This window comes from Eutrigla gurnardus, assembly GCF_963514095.1.
Source record: "Eutrigla gurnardus genome assembly, chromosome: 6".
Taxonomy (NCBI): domain Eukaryota; kingdom Metazoa; phylum Chordata; class Actinopteri; order Perciformes; family Triglidae; genus Eutrigla; species Eutrigla gurnardus.
Window position 1 is genome coordinate 19951155 of NC_139920.1, and position 18472 is coordinate 19969626.

The 18472-nt window shown below is 41.6% G+C and overlaps 1 protein-coding gene across 1 annotated transcript in view; it reads right to left on the minus strand.

The window, feature by feature from the left end:
- Window positions 1–13257: 13257 nt before the first annotated feature.
- Window positions 13258–18472, minus strand: part of oca2 (oculocutaneous albinism II) — a gene marked incomplete at its 5' end in the record, with an annotated part of 30152 nt that continues 24937 nt past the window's right edge. The window contains one exon of the mRNA XM_084011955.1: window positions 13258–14068. Coding sequence (XP_083868081.1) covers window positions 13981–14068 — 88 coding nt within the window. The 3' untranslated portion in view covers window positions 13258–13980. The remainder of the gene's footprint in view (window positions 14069–18472) is intronic.

Below are 18472 nucleotides of genomic sequence, written 5' to 3' on the forward strand. Positions count from 1 at the left end.
CACCATGACAACTAACAACAACCACCAGCTTCGTTTGTACGAGTCACATGACCTCTGAGAACAATTCTCTGTCCGTTCTACTCTGTTTCTATTTTCTATGTTCCTATAGTGGTATCAATGTTCTCATCTAAATGTTTCATCTAACCCCTTAAAAGGATTGTGATTATTAGTGATGTATTGATTACAATGTATTTTTGATTGTGTTGTGGAGGTTTTTGAGGTTGTAAGGCTTGATTATAATAGAGACGGGTGGCGTGACGAAGCGGTTTCTCATATCTACTAAGATGAGAGAGACGGCGAGGGAACGGAGGCAGCCAGGCGTATAATCCAAGTGTTGCACAGGTTCTGCCCGTGTGTTGATGTCGCACAGCAGCCACTTCCTGCCACCACTCCTAACTCACTCCACGCCACACAACGTGAACGGGCAAAATAATAGTTTTCTTTTCCTTTCAGCGGATGAAATCTAACGGCTGTCATCTTTTACGTGCCTGCAGGCTCAAATCTGATTATACCACTTGTCTGGACTGTAGTTTGCGTGCAGCAGACGTTTAAATGTCACCCCGAAGAAGTCGTAATGCATTCGGAGATAGAATTATAGTTTTAATATGGACTGCTTGTGCTATGATTAGATTTCCCTGTGTTTTGGATTTGGCATTAGCGACCAGTGAATTGCCTTAGTGTAGCCGCCCAGACCTGAGGTGAAATATATTTACCTCTGATAATGACCTCGGTGAGGGGGGCGACCTCCGCTCCATGACAGCTACTTCTTTTGTCTCGGGAGTAAATCTAAGTGGAACTTTTTATATCCTTTCTTTTTCACCTGATTTCTTCTTCTTATTGTAGTTGTTATATATGTGCCAAATATCTCACACATGTGCCCAGTAATTTGTTTTAAGGCCAGTTTGAACTATAACAGTTTTACTAAAACTGAAGCTAGCTATGTCACCAACACGGCCGTAGGCTTGCCAAGTTAGCAAGGTAGCTAACTTAGCTAGGCAAGTCACCAACCCGGCCACTAGCCTGGCTCGCTACCTAGCTAAATTAGCTAGTTACGTCACTAACACAGCCATTGAATTGTGTTGTTAGCTAGGTAGGTAACTTGGCTAGTTAAATCCCCAACACTGCCTTTAGCTCGTCTGGCTAACTTGCCAGCTAACTAAGCTTCATTCCATCACCTTAACCTAATGTTATCTTAGCTGATTCAAAATAAAGCCCCTTGATGGTCCACTGGAAGGGGGCGGAGCTAAGCCTCTCTATAGTATGGTGGTGAAAACCCTTAAAGAAACATTTCCTCCCCAGATGACCATTATGTAGCTCAGTGACTCACTTGGTGTTACCTTGAATTCTTGAAGAAAGCAATTTTTCTCTCACGTCGTATGTTCACTACTGACACGTGTATCATCACTAAACACTTAACATAAACAGAAGGTGTGGAGGAAATACATATACATATATAGTTAAACCTTTTGCTAACAATTCCTTCTTCAGGCCACCAGATGGTGCTATTTATTCTGGTGTGGTCATGGGTAGGGTCAGCTAATTGTTTTTGAACCATTACTTGTCAGAGATAGTCTGTCCATGTACATAAAAAAGTAAACGCAATATATGTTACACATGCATATCGCAAAATGTTTAAAATCGCAATACGATTAAATCGTGACTTCATCATCGATGTCATATGAAATTGGGGGTCTCTGGAAAAGTAGTTAGCTTGTCGTCTTCCAGACAGACCTAACAAAGCATGACTTCACACTTTTAACAAATTGTCTTGATTATGTATTTACATCTTACTTATTCAATTTCAACACAAATCACATAGGTTGTTTATTAAAGGAGTCATCACCTGGTTTTATACGTATCCAGCCCCCCTTGGATCGCTTTGGATCAATTCGTAAAACTTATTAGAAAAAAAAAAAAAAATTTTAATCAAACATTGAGCTTGTTCTGACCCTTTTTCGTACCGCGATTTTATCACGCGAGATTACGCGCGAGGTTTTGACTGGTCCGGATGTGCATTGTATAATATGTAATGAGGCGCGCGTTGATTCGCCGCAGGAAGGACAGAGCCGGGGGGGCTTGCCTGCATGCAGACTCCAAAACATAATGGCGGCGCTTCGGCGATTTCAGGTAGCGGACGGGGCGGGGTTGGGTGGTGAAAGAGGGGTGGGCTTATGCAAGTAGCCTCCACGGTGACGTCACCGAAGGCGCAGAATCAAAATCTCGTGCTTTAGGAATGCACACCCTTGTGTGCTATTCCTGTTCGGAAAAAGAGCAGAAGCGAAAAAACGGCGCCACTTTCAAACTCCAGCCTTTCAGGCAAGTTTCAACTGAGGTCAAACACAGATATGCATGTTTTAACAAGAGAAATTGCGATTTCCTGGTGATGACTCCTTTAAGGATTCAAAACTGTGAATTTTGCTATAATATGACTTTTGGATTATTCTGCACCTTGACTTTTCTTCAAGAGTTGAAGGGATCTTTGGATGGTTTAGTGATGTCAAAAGGTCATTCTGGGGCTGAACTATCCCTTTAAGGAGTAAGAGAAGTGTGGTATAAAGCAGTTAGTATTTCACAGTCTCCAGGGTTCACATTAGAGCATTAGGTCACGTGATTCCTGTGGGATTCCCGCGGGATGGGAGTCAAAGTTTTATTAATCCCGTGATTGGGACGGGATGGGAATAAAAATCAACGGGAGCGGGCAGGAGCGGGAACGCCATTAATAGATGATGATTTTCAGCCGTGTGAAACAACCAAAAGGACAGACACGTCCATTTTTGTAGTCATCTTTCAGTGAGCCAAAACTATTTTGACTTGCTTTAGCAAATGCGCGGGGGGAAGTAGAGGCGATGAAGCCGGGAAGCGAGAGCTACAGACTAAATGACACAAAACGACACAATGATCCGTCGGTGAGATTAACTGACTTTATTGGGAAGTCGCAAATATTGCATAGATTCATGCGAGTTGAATGTGATGAAAAAACAAAAAAAAAACGGAGTTGGATGGGAGTGGGATGGGAGTGGGAGTAATTTTGAGTGGGAGCGGGATGGGAGCGGGAGTCATTCTACAGGAGTGGGACGGGATGGGATTTTTTTTTTTACTCCGGCCCGGGATTGGGATGGGATGGGATTTTTTCTCTGGGAGTGGGATGGGACGGGAGTGAAAATCCACTCCTGTGTCATGCTCTAGTTCACATGATGTTAGTTTGCAGGGGTCATAGTTTTTGCATAGTTTGCAGGGGTCAAGATTTGAACCAGATGCTGAATCTCACCAACACTTGACGCCGGTTTTTCTAACTGTCTTTTATTCAGTTGATCATACTTTATAACAACTAATGTGGTGTTTCGATGGCCACAATGTGAAGACGATTGTTTTCTATCATATATCTGACGAGTGATGGTTGCCATCGGTTACCAGTGTTAACAGTGTTTGTCTGCTGACGGACGAAGGGCGATGCAATAAGGTCCCGTGGGTGGTGCTATACTATACAATAACTCTGGCATCACCACGGTACTACGTTCTGGTTAAACCTGATCAAAGCGGACCGAGATCCTAGACTGGTTCCCCTTCACCAGCTGAACCTCTGGGATGAACCCGTTGGTGCGTTTGTGGTCTGCTGATACAAACTTGCATCCCTGACTGTTAAAAACCCATCGACTAAACTCATCCACGTCTCGCCACGTCATCGGTCCAAGTAGCAACAGCTGCCGTATCGTTTCACTTGGCTCGTCGTTTTCTTGCATTGAAGACTCACATGTTTAAAGGTCAGTTGTGTGTGGGTGTTACTTTTGATTTACAGGGTTTACGTAGAACATTCACCGATGGTTCAACCCAGACTCACAGCAGTTCCTAAAATAGTCATAAAGGTCATAAAGGTTGGTTTTGTCGTCTAAAGCTAACGTTGGTATTCGTTTTTTTTTTTTATCTAAACCTTACATTGTTTTTTTGTCTAAAGCTAACATTTTATGTCGAAAGCTAACGTTGGTTTTGTCGTCTAAAGCTAACGCTTTTTTGTCTAAATTTAACAGCATGTAGTTTTTTAAGCCATGACGTTCATTTTGTAATGTAATCTCGGCCCAACTGAAATACGTACGTTTTAAAGTCGTGTTGAGGGACACGCAAAAAAGGAAAACTAGTGTCCGTGTACACGACTCGATATATTTGAACTTCTAACGAACTGTGAGACTGTGTTCTTTATTTAATGTAGCAACATGTCTGATTGGACAGAATCAACTGAATGTGCCTTTAAAATGACAGCGGAATTTTCTCAGTGCCATTTGGAGTCCAGAAGCTGAATTCCTCCCTCGCGGTCATATTTACTGTTGGTTTGGCTTCACGCTCGCCCAACTGGAAGGTCCACATCGTTGGGTATTATCTCTCCAGACAACGAGAGAGCAAAGGGGGAGGGGGGTAAACACAGGAGGCGTTTAGTCTGGGATCTGATCCCAGGCCAGTATGTATGACGTGTGTGTGTGTGGGGCTCCAGACTGGACCGGAGAACCGGCTCTGGGCCCCCTGTGGAGGTGATGATGATGTGATCAGCAGGACTTATGTGGGCCGTTGGAGGGACTGACATGTTTCTGTCAGTCACTAATGTTTATGTAAATCCCTCATTCTTAAATTCTGTCTCATATACGTACAAAATGTTGGTCTTGGTGGCGTTTTGGTGATTTGAAGTAGGAACGTTGTTTTGAAGCGTAGTGGTGACGAAGAAGCCAAAGACGTGTTTGTATTTATTCTGATTGTTTGAGTCACGTTGCAGGACGTTGTTGTGTTTCGACTTCAACTGTGAAACAATGAACCTTCATCCCTCGTTTAGTATTATTAGTGCAGCTTTATAGTTAAACAGGCTGCAGTGGATTTATTATTTCAACAATGATGCATCTTATTTTTAGTATCTTCTTCTATAATACTCTACTGTACTCTTCTTCTTCTTCCTTTTGTGTTTTCATGTGTGACGTCTGATTGGTCGGTGTTGAGGTCGTACTAATAACAACTGGTGTCCGTGAGTCGGGTTGTTTTGATGAAATTTCTCTCCATCCGTTTCTGATGTATCCCATGTTATTTACATATTAATGGTTATTTTGGAATAAAGGTTTGTTTTTAATATAAATGAACATTCGCCACTTCAAAATGTCTCGGATGATGTTTTAATTGAAGCTGCAACGTCTTTCGTCTTTTTACATTCACAACAGCTTTTACAGAATATTGTTAGAGAGCTGGTTAATTCAGAAAAATGGAGCAGGTTTTTTTTTTTTTCTCTCAAGCGAATGTAATACGCTTCCATAGAAACGTGTGTTCTACTTCTGTTTTGTTTCTATGGCAACACATTCTAAAAGGACATTAACATACAATCAAACAGTAATTTAAGAGAATAGAAAATAAAGCCAAAAAAAAAGAATAAGATATATACAAGACTTAAAGTTGCTGTGTAGGAAATTATTTACTAAAAGTCTTCTTGATTTAAAAGAAGTGAGTTGCAGCTGCAGTTTTGAACCAGACGTGACCCAGACCAGAACCAGACGACCCGAGAGATCTGGATGACACAGGGTATCCCATGCTGGCAGGGGTCAAGGGTCATGCCGTACTGAACAACCGAGGTGAGAAGATCACAGTTATTAAATTCAATGAGTTGATGCATTGAATTTAACCAAAACAACAACAGAGTCGTCTCTCCTCCGTTCATTGGTGCCGTGGCGACCGTCCACTCACCTGGCCTGCTCGGCACTATCAATTGTCAGTTGCCATGGTAACAGTTCTTTTTGACATAACGGAGTGGTGGTAGAGTGGAAGATCTGACGGCAGGCAGTGACTCTGCTTTGTCTGCAGGCCTTGACTGCACGGCGCCTTTTGTACTCGTGAAGCAGCGAGGGATCACACGAGGAACAGTGATGTGGAACCATGACACAGCACTTTATTCATCCTGGAGTTGAATTACAACTGAAGAAGAAGAAAACAACTAATAACAATACAAGCATACGTAAACAACAGATGAATTAATATAAAGTGTGGAAGAAATAATACTAAACACAAAAAAGGGTTATTTATATGTATTATATTTAACGAGCTCCATTAATTAAACCCTTCTTATATTTTGGATTGAGTTTCCTTTCATTTTTTTGACAAACTGTATTTCACAATTTCACATATACAGCAAATCAGACATGTACTCTACATAAAATTGGCTTTTGTCAAATATATTGAGAAAAAGGAAATAAATAAATCTGTGGATTAAAAAAATCCAGCATAACATACTATATATATATATTCAAAAATATTAAAAATATTCATCTTCTTTAAATAAATTAAAGAGTTGGAGATTTTTAATGCTTTTTTAGAGTCCATAAATGTGAGAGATTTAAAGCAACACTTTACACTTTATAGACAATTGTCCATTACTGCCGTCGTAAATAATTTAGCCTACCGCAGCCTATCGTCGCACGCACGTTATTTGTTTGTATGCAGAACCGGCTCTGGAAACGATGAACGATTTGAACGATGTCCAGTGACACGGTAGAGTAGCTAACGCCTTAGCTAAGATTAGCTAACATGAGCCATAGCGATAGTTACATATATATTAGCACAATAGCTAACGCCTTAGCTAACATGAGCCAATAAAATAATCAACAATGTATTGTACACAGATGCACACTCTTGGAAAAAAATTATTACCAGTATTATTTACAAGTCTAGCAGCAACAAAGCCAAGTCACCATCCATCTTGCATTTTGTAGCCTCCTTCAGCTCTCGCCAACGAGTGTGAGCCGGTCCGATATTCACTCTCGTTTGAGCTCGTTCTTTGTCATGCTCCCGTTTTCTTTTCTTCCCCTTATCGGACATTATACTCCTCCTTTTCTTTGCAGGCTCTGCCATGACGCCAATTTAAAAAATACCTAGCTGCAAAGTATCTTCCACGCACCTGCCGGGTGTTCTCCCACTGATCTCCACGCAGAGCCTCCACCTACCGGCTTTTGTAACGCTTGCCGTAAATCAGGTCAAATTTGTAGTCTCATTAGAACTACAAAACCGCTACCCGACGAGGCAAAGTTACATAGTGCGGTTACAGCCGATAGAGGGCCACAGAGCGAATGTGGAAGTGCCGTTCACCCGGTTTTGAGGTGATGAAGATGAACCACTGAAACTATTTTGGAAACATTATTTTAAAGGAGTCATCACCTGGAAATCGCAATTTCTCTTGTTAAAACATGCATATCTGTGTTTGACCTCAGTTGAAACTTGCCTGAAAGGCTGGAGTTTGAAAGTGGCGCCGTTTTTTCGCTTCTGCTCTTTTTCCGAACAGGAATAGCACACAAGGGTGTGCATTCCTAAAGCACGAGATTTTGATTCTGCGCCTTCGGTGACGTCACCGTGGCGGCTACTTGCATAAGCCCACCCCTCTTTCACCACCCAACCCCGCCCCGTCCGCTACCTGAAATCGCCGAAGCGCCGCCATTATGTTTTGGAGTCTGCATGCAGGCAAGCCCCCCCGGCTCTGTCCTTCCTGCGGCGAATCAACGCGCGCCTCATTACATATTATACAATGCACATCCGGACCAGTCAAAACCTCGCGCGTAATCTCGCGTGATAAAATCGCGGTACGAAAAAGGGTCAGAACAAGCTCAATGTTTGATTAAAATTTTTTTTTTTTTCTAATAAGTTTTACGAATTGATCCAAAGCGATCCAAGGGGGGCTGGATACGTATAAAACCAGGTGATGACTCCTTTAAGGCACTAAAAACTCTTTAGTGTTGCTTTAAGATAATTCTGGGTTTCAATGTGGAAAATGATGAAGTTGGAGATAGTTTATGTTACTTTACATCTATGCAAATAAAATGAACCAAATAAAATCATCAAGTTAACAACACATATAGGGCCCTAGTTTCGTAGACCAGGCGCAGTCAGCTTTCAGCGCACCTGCGCCGCGCCGACGGGGTGTGTCCGCCTGGACTTTGCAAGTTTCGTGCACCGCGCAGGCCGGCGCAGGCTCGCGCAGGCACACCTCCCGACTCGCCCACCGGCGCAAGTGGGAAAGAGGGAGGAGAAGAAGGCGTGAGTGGGAGACGAGGAGGAGACGAGGCGTGGACTGGGATAAACACAGCCGATTCAGATCTTCACCAATCAAATGAGCTCCTCTCCTCTCCTTTAATGCGTTAGGGGAGGTTCAGTGCAAGTTCCGTCGCTTGACAACCCGATGACAGAAGCAGCGCCGCCGCTGTGCGCGCGTATCATAATAATAACAATGCCGATATTATAAAAAACAGGAGAGAGAGAGGGAGATGTTTTGGTCCGAGAGGCTGAGTTTCCGTTACGCGTGCCATCCGCCTTTGATCTGACGTCAGATGTGACGGGACAATCTATATAGATATAAATTCACGTGTTGATTCAGTTAGTTGCATTAAATAGTGTTTGTTGTGATTATTTATTGCATGTAAATGTGCCTGGAACTGTGGAAACCTGCCTGTGAGGTCTCGGTGACGTGTGCGCACTGCGCGCCGTCAACCAAACTTCCGATCCGCCAGCTGTGATTCGCATTGAATGAATGGACTTTATTTACGCCTTACGCCTTGCGCCGAAAGTAGACCAGGTTGGAGCTGGCGAGCTTTCAGCGCAGTCTCGGCGAGGCTTTTTGCCACGAAACTTCCGCTACGCCAAGCTGAATCTGTGACGCCTCCCCCTGCTGCGCCGCCACACCCATCTTGGCGCAGGCGATCCACCAAACTGCCAAACTGACGGTGCGCAAGGCTGCGCGGGTCGAAACTTGCACTGCGCCGGCTGCGCCACCCTGCGCCGGTCTACGAAACTAGGGCCCTTAATGTTCAAAATACAAAATTACATTTCTACATTCAATTCTGATATTACAAAATACATAAAGTGACATTCTAGTCCAAGAAGTAGCAGAATGTAAACAAGTATAGAATACATGTGTCACAGATTCTGGTTCATTGTTGCAAAAAAAATTGCATAGTTTGTTTCCCTTGATCCGACTCAGTCTCCATCTTGGCAGAGTTTCTCAACCAATCAGACTCCAGCGTGTTCACCCTAATCGAAAGACCCTGATGTGTTGTCACCAAAGAATGGAGCAACGTAGTACAATATTATCTCAGTACTTCAGTCACAATATGAACAATGTTAAACATTTTAAACATCTATTGATATGCGGACATGGACACAGTTTCCATTTTCTTGTGTCACTCAGCGCGACTTTAAAACCTTCTGTCAGTCAGGACGACTTGAAACCAAGGTTAGGTTTAGGAAAAACGTCACATTGGGTTAAAATAACTACGTACAGTTGGTTAAGGCCAGAGATTTTCAACGGAGGGGTCCGGGTCCGCAGAGTTACTGCAGGGGGTCCCCGAAATAACTTATAAATAACTTTTTTTCTTCCAAAAATGTAAATATGTCCAAAAATACACCTTAAGATTAATGCAACCTATATTAAGCAAATATGAATCTTCCTGTTAGTTTAATATTTTGTTGAGAAATTGTGAGAATTGTGTAGAAATGCCAAAATAGACTTGAAATATGAATTTGTCAATAATTATTATTTTAACGGCTTAGCATTGTATACATACATCATTATAAAGTACTATTATACATGGTACTGTTAGCTTCGCTAACAGGGGATATAAGTGTAGGTGCGGGCTGAAGAATGACTCTGGAGAGGATTATCTCACTTCACGGACTTTACTGGAGAGTTGCCGAACACACAGGTAGGTACAAATACACCGGAGCGCTCTAGCTCCGATGCAGACAGACTTTAGTCCACACCGAAGCAGGCGAGCGATCTCCTAATAACAATGTACTACCGCCTGAACGTTCCGACCACCACACAGGAAATCTGTCACTAACACATAGTTCCGGCAGAGGTCAAATGCTATAACAACATCACAAACAATGGACTCTATCTGTTCAATAGAATAATAACAACATGAACAACATCTGTTCAATGGAATAACAACATTAACAGCATTACAGTACTATAGAAAGTACTAAACAAAGTTTTATATGATATGTAATAGACGGAGGGACTTTATCTCTCCTCACAGCTTCACTTTCATCGTCTTGTAGTTTGTCATAAATTATGTCGTAGAGTAGAGTACATGTAGGGTCAGACTGAGAGCTGCTGATTCTCAGAAATCACAGAACATGATGGTATTTCTAGAAACTCACATATTCATAGAAATAAAAGGGAGAGAGGTTCATCTAACATGACCACATCGATTTTAAAGAACATTCATAGGAATTATGAGAAGTTATCCATCTGCTCATGTATTTGTGAAATTATTGTTTTAAAATCTTCTTTCACATTTGAATAAAAAGTTGACCAGTTATTTCACATCAGCATATTAATTATTACACATGACATTGCAGTTTGCTCATCTCACCGATGTTGTTGTTGTTGTTGATGATGTTATTGATGTTGATGGTGTTGTTCATGTTGATGTTGTTGATATTGATGATGTTATTGATGTTGATGGTGTTGTTCATGTTGATGTTGTTGATGTTATTGATGTTGATGATGCTATTTATGTTGTTGTTCATGTTGTTGATATTGATGTTATTGATGTTGATGTTTTTGTTGATGATGATGTTAATGTTGATGATGTTGATGATGTTGATTATGTTGATGTTTTTGTTGATTATGTTGATGTTGTTATTGATGTTGTTGTTGATAATGTTGATGATGATGCTGTTGTTGATGATGTTGATGTTTTTGTTAATGATGATGTTAATGTTGATGATGTTGATGTTGTTGATTATGTTGATGTTGTTATTGATGTTGTTGTTGATAATGTTGATGATGATGATGCTGTTGTTGATGATGTTGATGTTTTTGTTGATTATGTTGATGTTGTTATTGATGTTGTTGTTGATAATGTTGATGATGATGCTGTTGTTGATGATGTTGATGTTTTTGTTAATGATGATGTTAATGTTGATGATGTTGATGTTGTTGTTGATAATGTTGTTGATGTTGTTGCTGTTGTCGTCTCACCTCCATCAGATTGTTCCAGAAATCAAAAGACAACCAAGTTAAACCCTTCAGACCTCTCTCTCTCTCTCTCTCTCTGTCTCTCTCTCTCTCTCTCTCTCCCCCGTTTCATCTGGAACACGAAGCGTTGATAAGAAATCCAATTAAAGTCCAAGCTGAACCATCTTACTCCCCCTCTCTGCAGTCATCTCATACATGTCTATAAACAATAGGCCATACAAAGTTTATTACATTTTCACATGGATATGCAAATGTATTATTATTAGTGGACGGGGCGGCGGCGAGGCGAGGGAGTTCTGATCAGCTGTGATCACGGTCTGTTTCTGTTCCTGTGACGCGTTTAGCTCAAGTTTAGCAGAGCAGCTTGTGTACCTTCACTTGTATCTACAAGAAGACAGTTTGCCAACAATATACCATTTCACATGATACCATGCTGCTTTATTTAATAATTCTTCCTCTCAGGCTAATTAAAATTAACACCTTATATGAGGTCGGTCCTCGCTGATCAAAGCAAGTGATGTTTATTCCCATATATATATAAAAATGTGTCATTTTCTAAACTCTAAACTCGCAAATTTGTGATTTTTTAAACTCGCAAATTTGCAATTTTATAAACTAAAACTTTCCTACAGTGGCCCTAATATGCCGTTTTTTCCTCACGACTTCTGTGGAGGAAGTTTTGGAGCTCCAATGGAATGATTACTGAAGTCCTGTCTTGGTGTCAACATCAGCTGCTGCCATACTATACAAGCTTTTCCATCGTTTTTTTTTGACAAACTATGCTATGACTTTTTTCACAGCTTTTTTCGCCTTTATCAAACATCAGCTGCTGACTTAAAGATGGGGTATGTAATCCTGTTCAGAAGCACTTTTTGTTATACTGGGCGAAATGGCCCGTCTAACAGAGCTAACAGAGCTCTGTGGCCGCCATGGGACTGAGAAAACAAACAACCAATCTGCGCCCCTCGCACCGAAGGGCGCGGATTGGTCAGAGTAAAAAAACAATCAGATGCCTTCATGTCTAGTTCTGCACCCGCCCTCCCCACCTAAGCGCGAGTGCACAGCCTTCACGTCTCGCTGATGCCGGAAGAATCAGCTTGGACGGACTCACGGGGGGGGGGAACTTAGAGGAGGCAGGAGGAGGTGCTATTTTCAAATCTTGCTAGCTCTCTTGCTAGCTTTCCAACATTACATACCCCAGCTTTAACCTACTATACTATGCCTTTTTTCGACTTACTGTACTATAAACAATACAATTTATAAACCGTTTAGACTGCACTGTAATTTATATTCCTTTGATATTCTTGTTTTTATTAAAATTGTTTTTATTTTATTTGCTTGTTTTAATGTTTTTTTCCCCCCGATGCTTTTAATGTTTTATTTAAAGCACTTTGAATTGCCTTGTTGTTGAAAGGTGCCATACAAATAAAATTGCCTTGCTTTGCCCATGAATTGAAATGAACAATTGACAATTTGACCGTGGGACAGCCCTAAGCCCTCAGGCACTTAACGGGTATGCATCAAAGTCCGTGAGTCCGGGTGCGAGGACAGCTCAACGGTAGAGTTGGCGCCCCACGTACCAAGTCCTCACAGCGGTCCGGGTTCGAAATCCGACTGGTGGCCCTTTCTGGAATGTCATCCACATCTCTCTCTCACCCTCTCTCTCAATAAAAGGCAAAAAACGGCACAAAATAATAAATAAATAAATAAATACAAAGTCTGTAAGTCCGTGGGGGGGACATTGGGATTGGGCCCGTGACCATTTGCAGCGCTTTTTTCCGACTTTCTATACTATGACTTTTGACGATCTGTGTAGTCGGGTTTAGATGCTGGCAGCCGGACACATTAAAGGGAACAGCAGACTCACATTGCGTCCTAGTCGCTGCCAACAAACGCAGCAAAGAGTCGAGCTGAGGATAAACAACAGAGGAAGCTGTGAAGCGGCAGGACGCTTAAAACATGAAAGAAGAACACCACTTTTTTCAACCTACTATACTAATATTGCATGATGAAAAATGTAATATTGGACATGATGTGGATATCATTCTTCTCAGTGCCAGAAGGGGAAGAGTTAAGTTTGATGACCTCTGTGGCATTCTGTGGTGCAATAGATCATTCACTAATGCTCTACAGTGGAAATAAGGCCAATACGAATATTGGGGGCTGCCTGCTTCTGAAAAAAACCTCTCTGTTAGAAAGTTTTACCAAATATTTTTAAAGAAAAACAAACCAAGCAAAATAAAAATCAGAAATATCATGACCTTTATTGCTCACATTGATCTCTGTTGGCTGCACAATAAATACAGGTGATGTTTCAACTTACAAAAGGTAAAGAGATGTCGACGTCCGTTTCATGTTACGGCATTTACGTGATCAAATCTACATTTAATATGGTCGACACTAAATCATTAAATTTACATCAGATCATTGTGTACACAGTACAATAGATGGGATATAATGTTTAGTTTGATCTAATTGATGCTGTTTGTTCAGGACATTGTCCGTCTGACAAACACATAAAGACATTGAAATTTTATAAAATCCCTTTCACCGGGTGTTCTGGTTCCTTCAAAGTGGTAAACCACGTGTGAAACGTTTGCCTAAATCAAAGCGACCTAAATGTCTCAAATAAATCAACTAAATAGATCAATTAATTAGGAAATCAGTCAGCTTTTTTGTAAACAGACCACATGGATTTCCAAAAGACACCAGAGGCCGAAGCTGGATCCGCTCCCAGCAGCTAGACCCACAGCAGCACCAGGTCCAGCATTGAGGGGGACCGTCACCTCCGGCAGACTTCCCTTGGATCAGCATCTTGCGAGGACAAAAGGTTCGGGGTTCTTGATGAACCAGCCGTCAAGAACTGACGCATCATATTGTTGGATGTCGGTTTTGGTTTCAAAGCTCCTGTAATTCTGGTTCCTGCTGTTCTGATTGATCAGATTACAGGAACTATTGGAATAATCAGGTTTACAGTCTCTTCGTGGATTTCACAAATTCCATCCCAGTCCGATGTGGGTCGCCAGCAGGTAGCACATGCCAATCATACACGTCATTATCATCATGGGGAACCCCAACCTGCAGGGAACGAGACAACAGCGGCTTTTACTCTGAACCAAAACAGAAAAACGACATTGATCATCAAATATGTTCGGTGTATTGAACATCTCTAGTCAAACGGGGAGGATCTGAAGGATTAGTGGAAAACCAACAACAACAAGTGCAAATACTGAATAAAGACCCAAAAGGGTGACGCAATGAACTGGTCCAGAGTCACACAGAGGTTCGTGGTCCCCCGATGATCATCCCTAATCACCTTGATGATCCACCAGGTCAAACTCTACGGCACAGCTCTTCATTTGCAACTCTTCTGCTCAATTACATTCTCATACAACTGAACTTCACTCTCAATCACGTTTCCAGGGAAACATTTTTTTTTCTTGACCGAGAAGCTGCAGTTGAAACATGTTAACAAACAAAACAGAACAAAAAAGACTACAAAACTATTGTTAGGTTTAATAAAAACATAATGTTTAGTCATAATCTCTATTAGAGGTGGACGTCGTTATGGTGACGTCACCCACGGGTTTTTGGTATACGGTTGTGAAGCCTTGACTTTGAAATTTTGGCCGTTGCCGTCTTTGATGTTTAGCAAACAGTACAAGCGGCACCCCAAGCCGCACCCTTACTGGATCTGGATCCATCTGGATTCTGGTGTGAAGCTGCTAACAAAGTGAGTGTCTATAATTCAAGGTCAAATTTACAGCTAAGTGTTAAAGTCATCTTAGTAGCTATCTAGCATTGGTAGCGTGGTAGTGGCCTGTCAATCAGCAGGTAAGCCCCGCCCCCTAAAGCATCCCCTGCTTTCTGGTCTGTTGGACTCAAAATGGACCATAATGTACTAAATGAACATCATGCTGGATAGAAGAACACTTGAAACTAGAGATTGAGACCATAAACTCATGTTTACAATGTTTACTGAGATTATACATCAAGAGAGAAGTTCATTGGAACTTCTCTCTTGATGTATTATTCATTATTCATTTTCTCATAGACTTCTATACAATCAGAGAGGAGTCGGTACAACTGCCTCCTGTCTTTGGCTTCAAATGACTATAAAATTGAAATAAAACAAAATGACTTAGTCGGCTTGCTGATGCTTCGCTATCTGCTGTGAGACACGCAAACAATCACAAAGTGTTTTTCGAGGAAAGAATCTAAAGCCCTCCATGTGACAGCCAGCCATATTCTTCTTTTAGGACTGAAATGTAGTTTAGCTGCCATTGAATTAGCAGGAAGCATGGAAGCATTTTGTGCCTCAATTAGCATTGTCAATTAAAAATGTGCCCTAAGATGACTCCAGACATGCAGATGGTCTATCGTTTGGACGTCTCCCATGTCCTATATGGACACATGGCGGATCTCAAGGCCAGTGATCTGTTTGCCTCCGGTCTGACTCAGAGGAGGAGAAGAGGTTTATGCCCGTCCACGCAGGAAAAACTATAAAAAACTATAGCAGCCTTCTGAATGATGGAGAGAACTGATCATCAGTCAGAGCTGACGATGTCACTGTGAGACAGTGCAGAGAATCTCCTCCATCCTTCATTAATGCTGTTCATCTTCCTGCTGAGATTCATCACTGATCATTTATTTCTGATGCTCAATTGGCTGAATGTCAACTTTACATTCTACTTCATCTAAATGTAGTTCTACCAACAGACAAATCTTTATTTTGAAAATAAGTCTATAAACGCAAAACTAAATGAGAACATGTGTACGTTCACATAAGATCACATGATGATTGATTCAGTAGTTTTCACTTGTTGTCATAGCAACGGCAAACATCTGGTGTTCTAAAGTGGCAAATTTGATACACCGGATGTTTGCTGTTGCTATGACAACAAGTGAAAGCTACAGCTAGCATCTTAGCCCAACAGCCCCGATGAGATGACATTTTGGCCTCATATATATAAAACCAAGAATAACCATCAACAGCCATCACCCCAAAGACCTCAACCAGGCACTGACACACGTTGTGATGTATTAATTCGAAAAATAAATAAATTCATGGGAAGTTAGCTAGCATGAATGCCTGTTGTTAGCATTGTAATAAAGTAGCAAATCTGCGACTGTTTATACTTGCAGAATATTGCCCTCCTCTCTTGGCTGTTTTTTTGTTTTTTTCCTAGAGTGGTTCTAATACGCCATCGCATTACTAGTTACCCTTGTTACACTGCATCATAATCAGGACAAATAAAACATAGCGCGCTCTCTCTCTCTCTCTCTCTCTCTCTCTCTCTCAGGTGAGAGAGTAAATGTTGGGTTTGTGTGTGAGTGTGTTTGTGCCACTCTGATAATTGTGTGTCAACGTTTTACTCTTTATTGCTACAACTATTTCTTCATTCAGATGTATAAAATTATGCAGTTTCCACCTTAATATGCGTGTGGAAATGTCAAATTAGTACTTGAACTGAGGATTAATGAGGCTTGTCGAGCCCTTGGGCCCATTAATAAGGGTTCTGGTGCAACGTGGTTGTGCATTTAAATCGTTTACCGTCCAGTAGCCAATTGAACTGAGTTGCAAAGGTCAGAGTGATTATCATTTTATTTTCACATCAAAAGGTTTGAAACAGGATGTGAATACTGAGGAAAAAACACTTAGAGAAAAATGTCCAACTAAAATAATTTGGAAAGGTAGAAACATGTCAGCCGGCCAAACAAAGATAATTTTATCAAGGTTTCACCGAGAACCGGACCTTCAACTCCTGTCCCATTCATGACAAAAAACCTTCTAGCAGGAAATACTTCATCCATCTGATGTCATCATCTTTTCATGACTGATACGAACTCAACGAGACAACATCGCCCTCTAGTGGCCATAGGAATTATACCACGTCAAGATAAAAAAAAACGACAAAGTCTGTGTAGAAAGGGTCAGGGTGGACGGACGGGTCAAACAAACTGAAGACTTTGCTGATTGGAATAGAAATTTGTGCATTTCTACGCCGATGATGTCCCGCTCTACATTTCAACTAAATCCATCATCACCACGACTCACTCCAACCTGACCAACTCCTCCATACAATATACTGTATGTATAATATAGAGTATACGAGAATACAACAATACGACCCGAACCTCAAGATTGATAAAGTCGAGGTAGAGAGGATGTTGGTGTGGATGGATGGGTCAAACAAACACAGGACTTTCACACAGGAGACCAGTGTTTGTGTCACAATAGAAACCAAATATCAGCGCTAACTTAACAAACATTCTACTTGCATTTCTACACCAATGATGTCCCGTTCTACATGTCAACTAAATTCATCGTCACCACGATAAAGAAAAATCCGATATGAGCAACTTCCCTCTCTCTTGAGACCGATAGAGTATACAAATCTAAATCCAAATACAAGAATACAAGAATACGACCTGAACCTCTGGAGTGATAAAGTCCAGGTAGAGAAGAGGTTGGTGCCGATGGATGGGTCAAACAAACACAGGACTTTCACCCAGGAGACCATTGTTTTGCGTCCTTCCTCTTTTCCTAAATCTCGCCAAAAGTTGTTTTCTGTGTTGCTGTTCATAGACCCCATCTGACTTCAGCTCGTCGGGACTTGTCTGTTTTGTTTATTCTCCATTCGTCGTGGAGGCGGAATAATGTATTCTTCAAGGATTCAAGGTCGCTGATGAACCAAAGGAGCTTTTAAGGGATGAGTTTCATGAGACCACGTTGATTGTGATCTCTGTGTGATGAACGTCCACGCTAAGATGGATGAGATCTCTAACCTTGTATCATAATCAGACGGCCTAGGTCACCTCTACGCCGCCGGCTCTCTTTGTGCTGATCTGCTCGGCCATCACGGCCGCAGTGTGACGGCTGAGGCCGGATGGGAGTAGGAGGAGGCTTCATCTTCATCGTACGTTGATTTAATCCTACGTGAACGGAGCTCTTTAAAGTGCCGATGTAATCTCGGAGCCTTTTCTTCAGATAAACCGGAGGAACGCTCCCGTCTACGTCCGATGACGTTTGACCATCCAATGACGTTTGACCGTCCAATGACGTTTGACCGTCCGATGAGCAGCATGACTGGCAAAAATGTGCAACAACAAAAAAAAAAGATCAGGCTGCAGAACATATTCCCTCCAACTGTATCTCCCTGATTAAAATGCATGTTTACGACATTTGAAAAATAAATGCCAACATTCATGGGAAGATAGCATAGATGCCGGATGTTAGCATCGTAATAAACTTGCAAATTTGCGGGGTTTTTTCTCTGAATATTGCCCCCCTCTCTCAGCTATGTTTTTATTTGTATTTTTTTTTTCTTCAGTGGCCCAAATACATCGTCCTACATGTTAGACTTCCTGCTAATGAAGTCTTTTTTAAAGATTTTTTTTCTGGCATAGACGCCTTTTATTTAGCAGTGGGATAGAGAGGGGGATGTGACATGCAACAAAAGACCTCTGGCCAGGATTTTA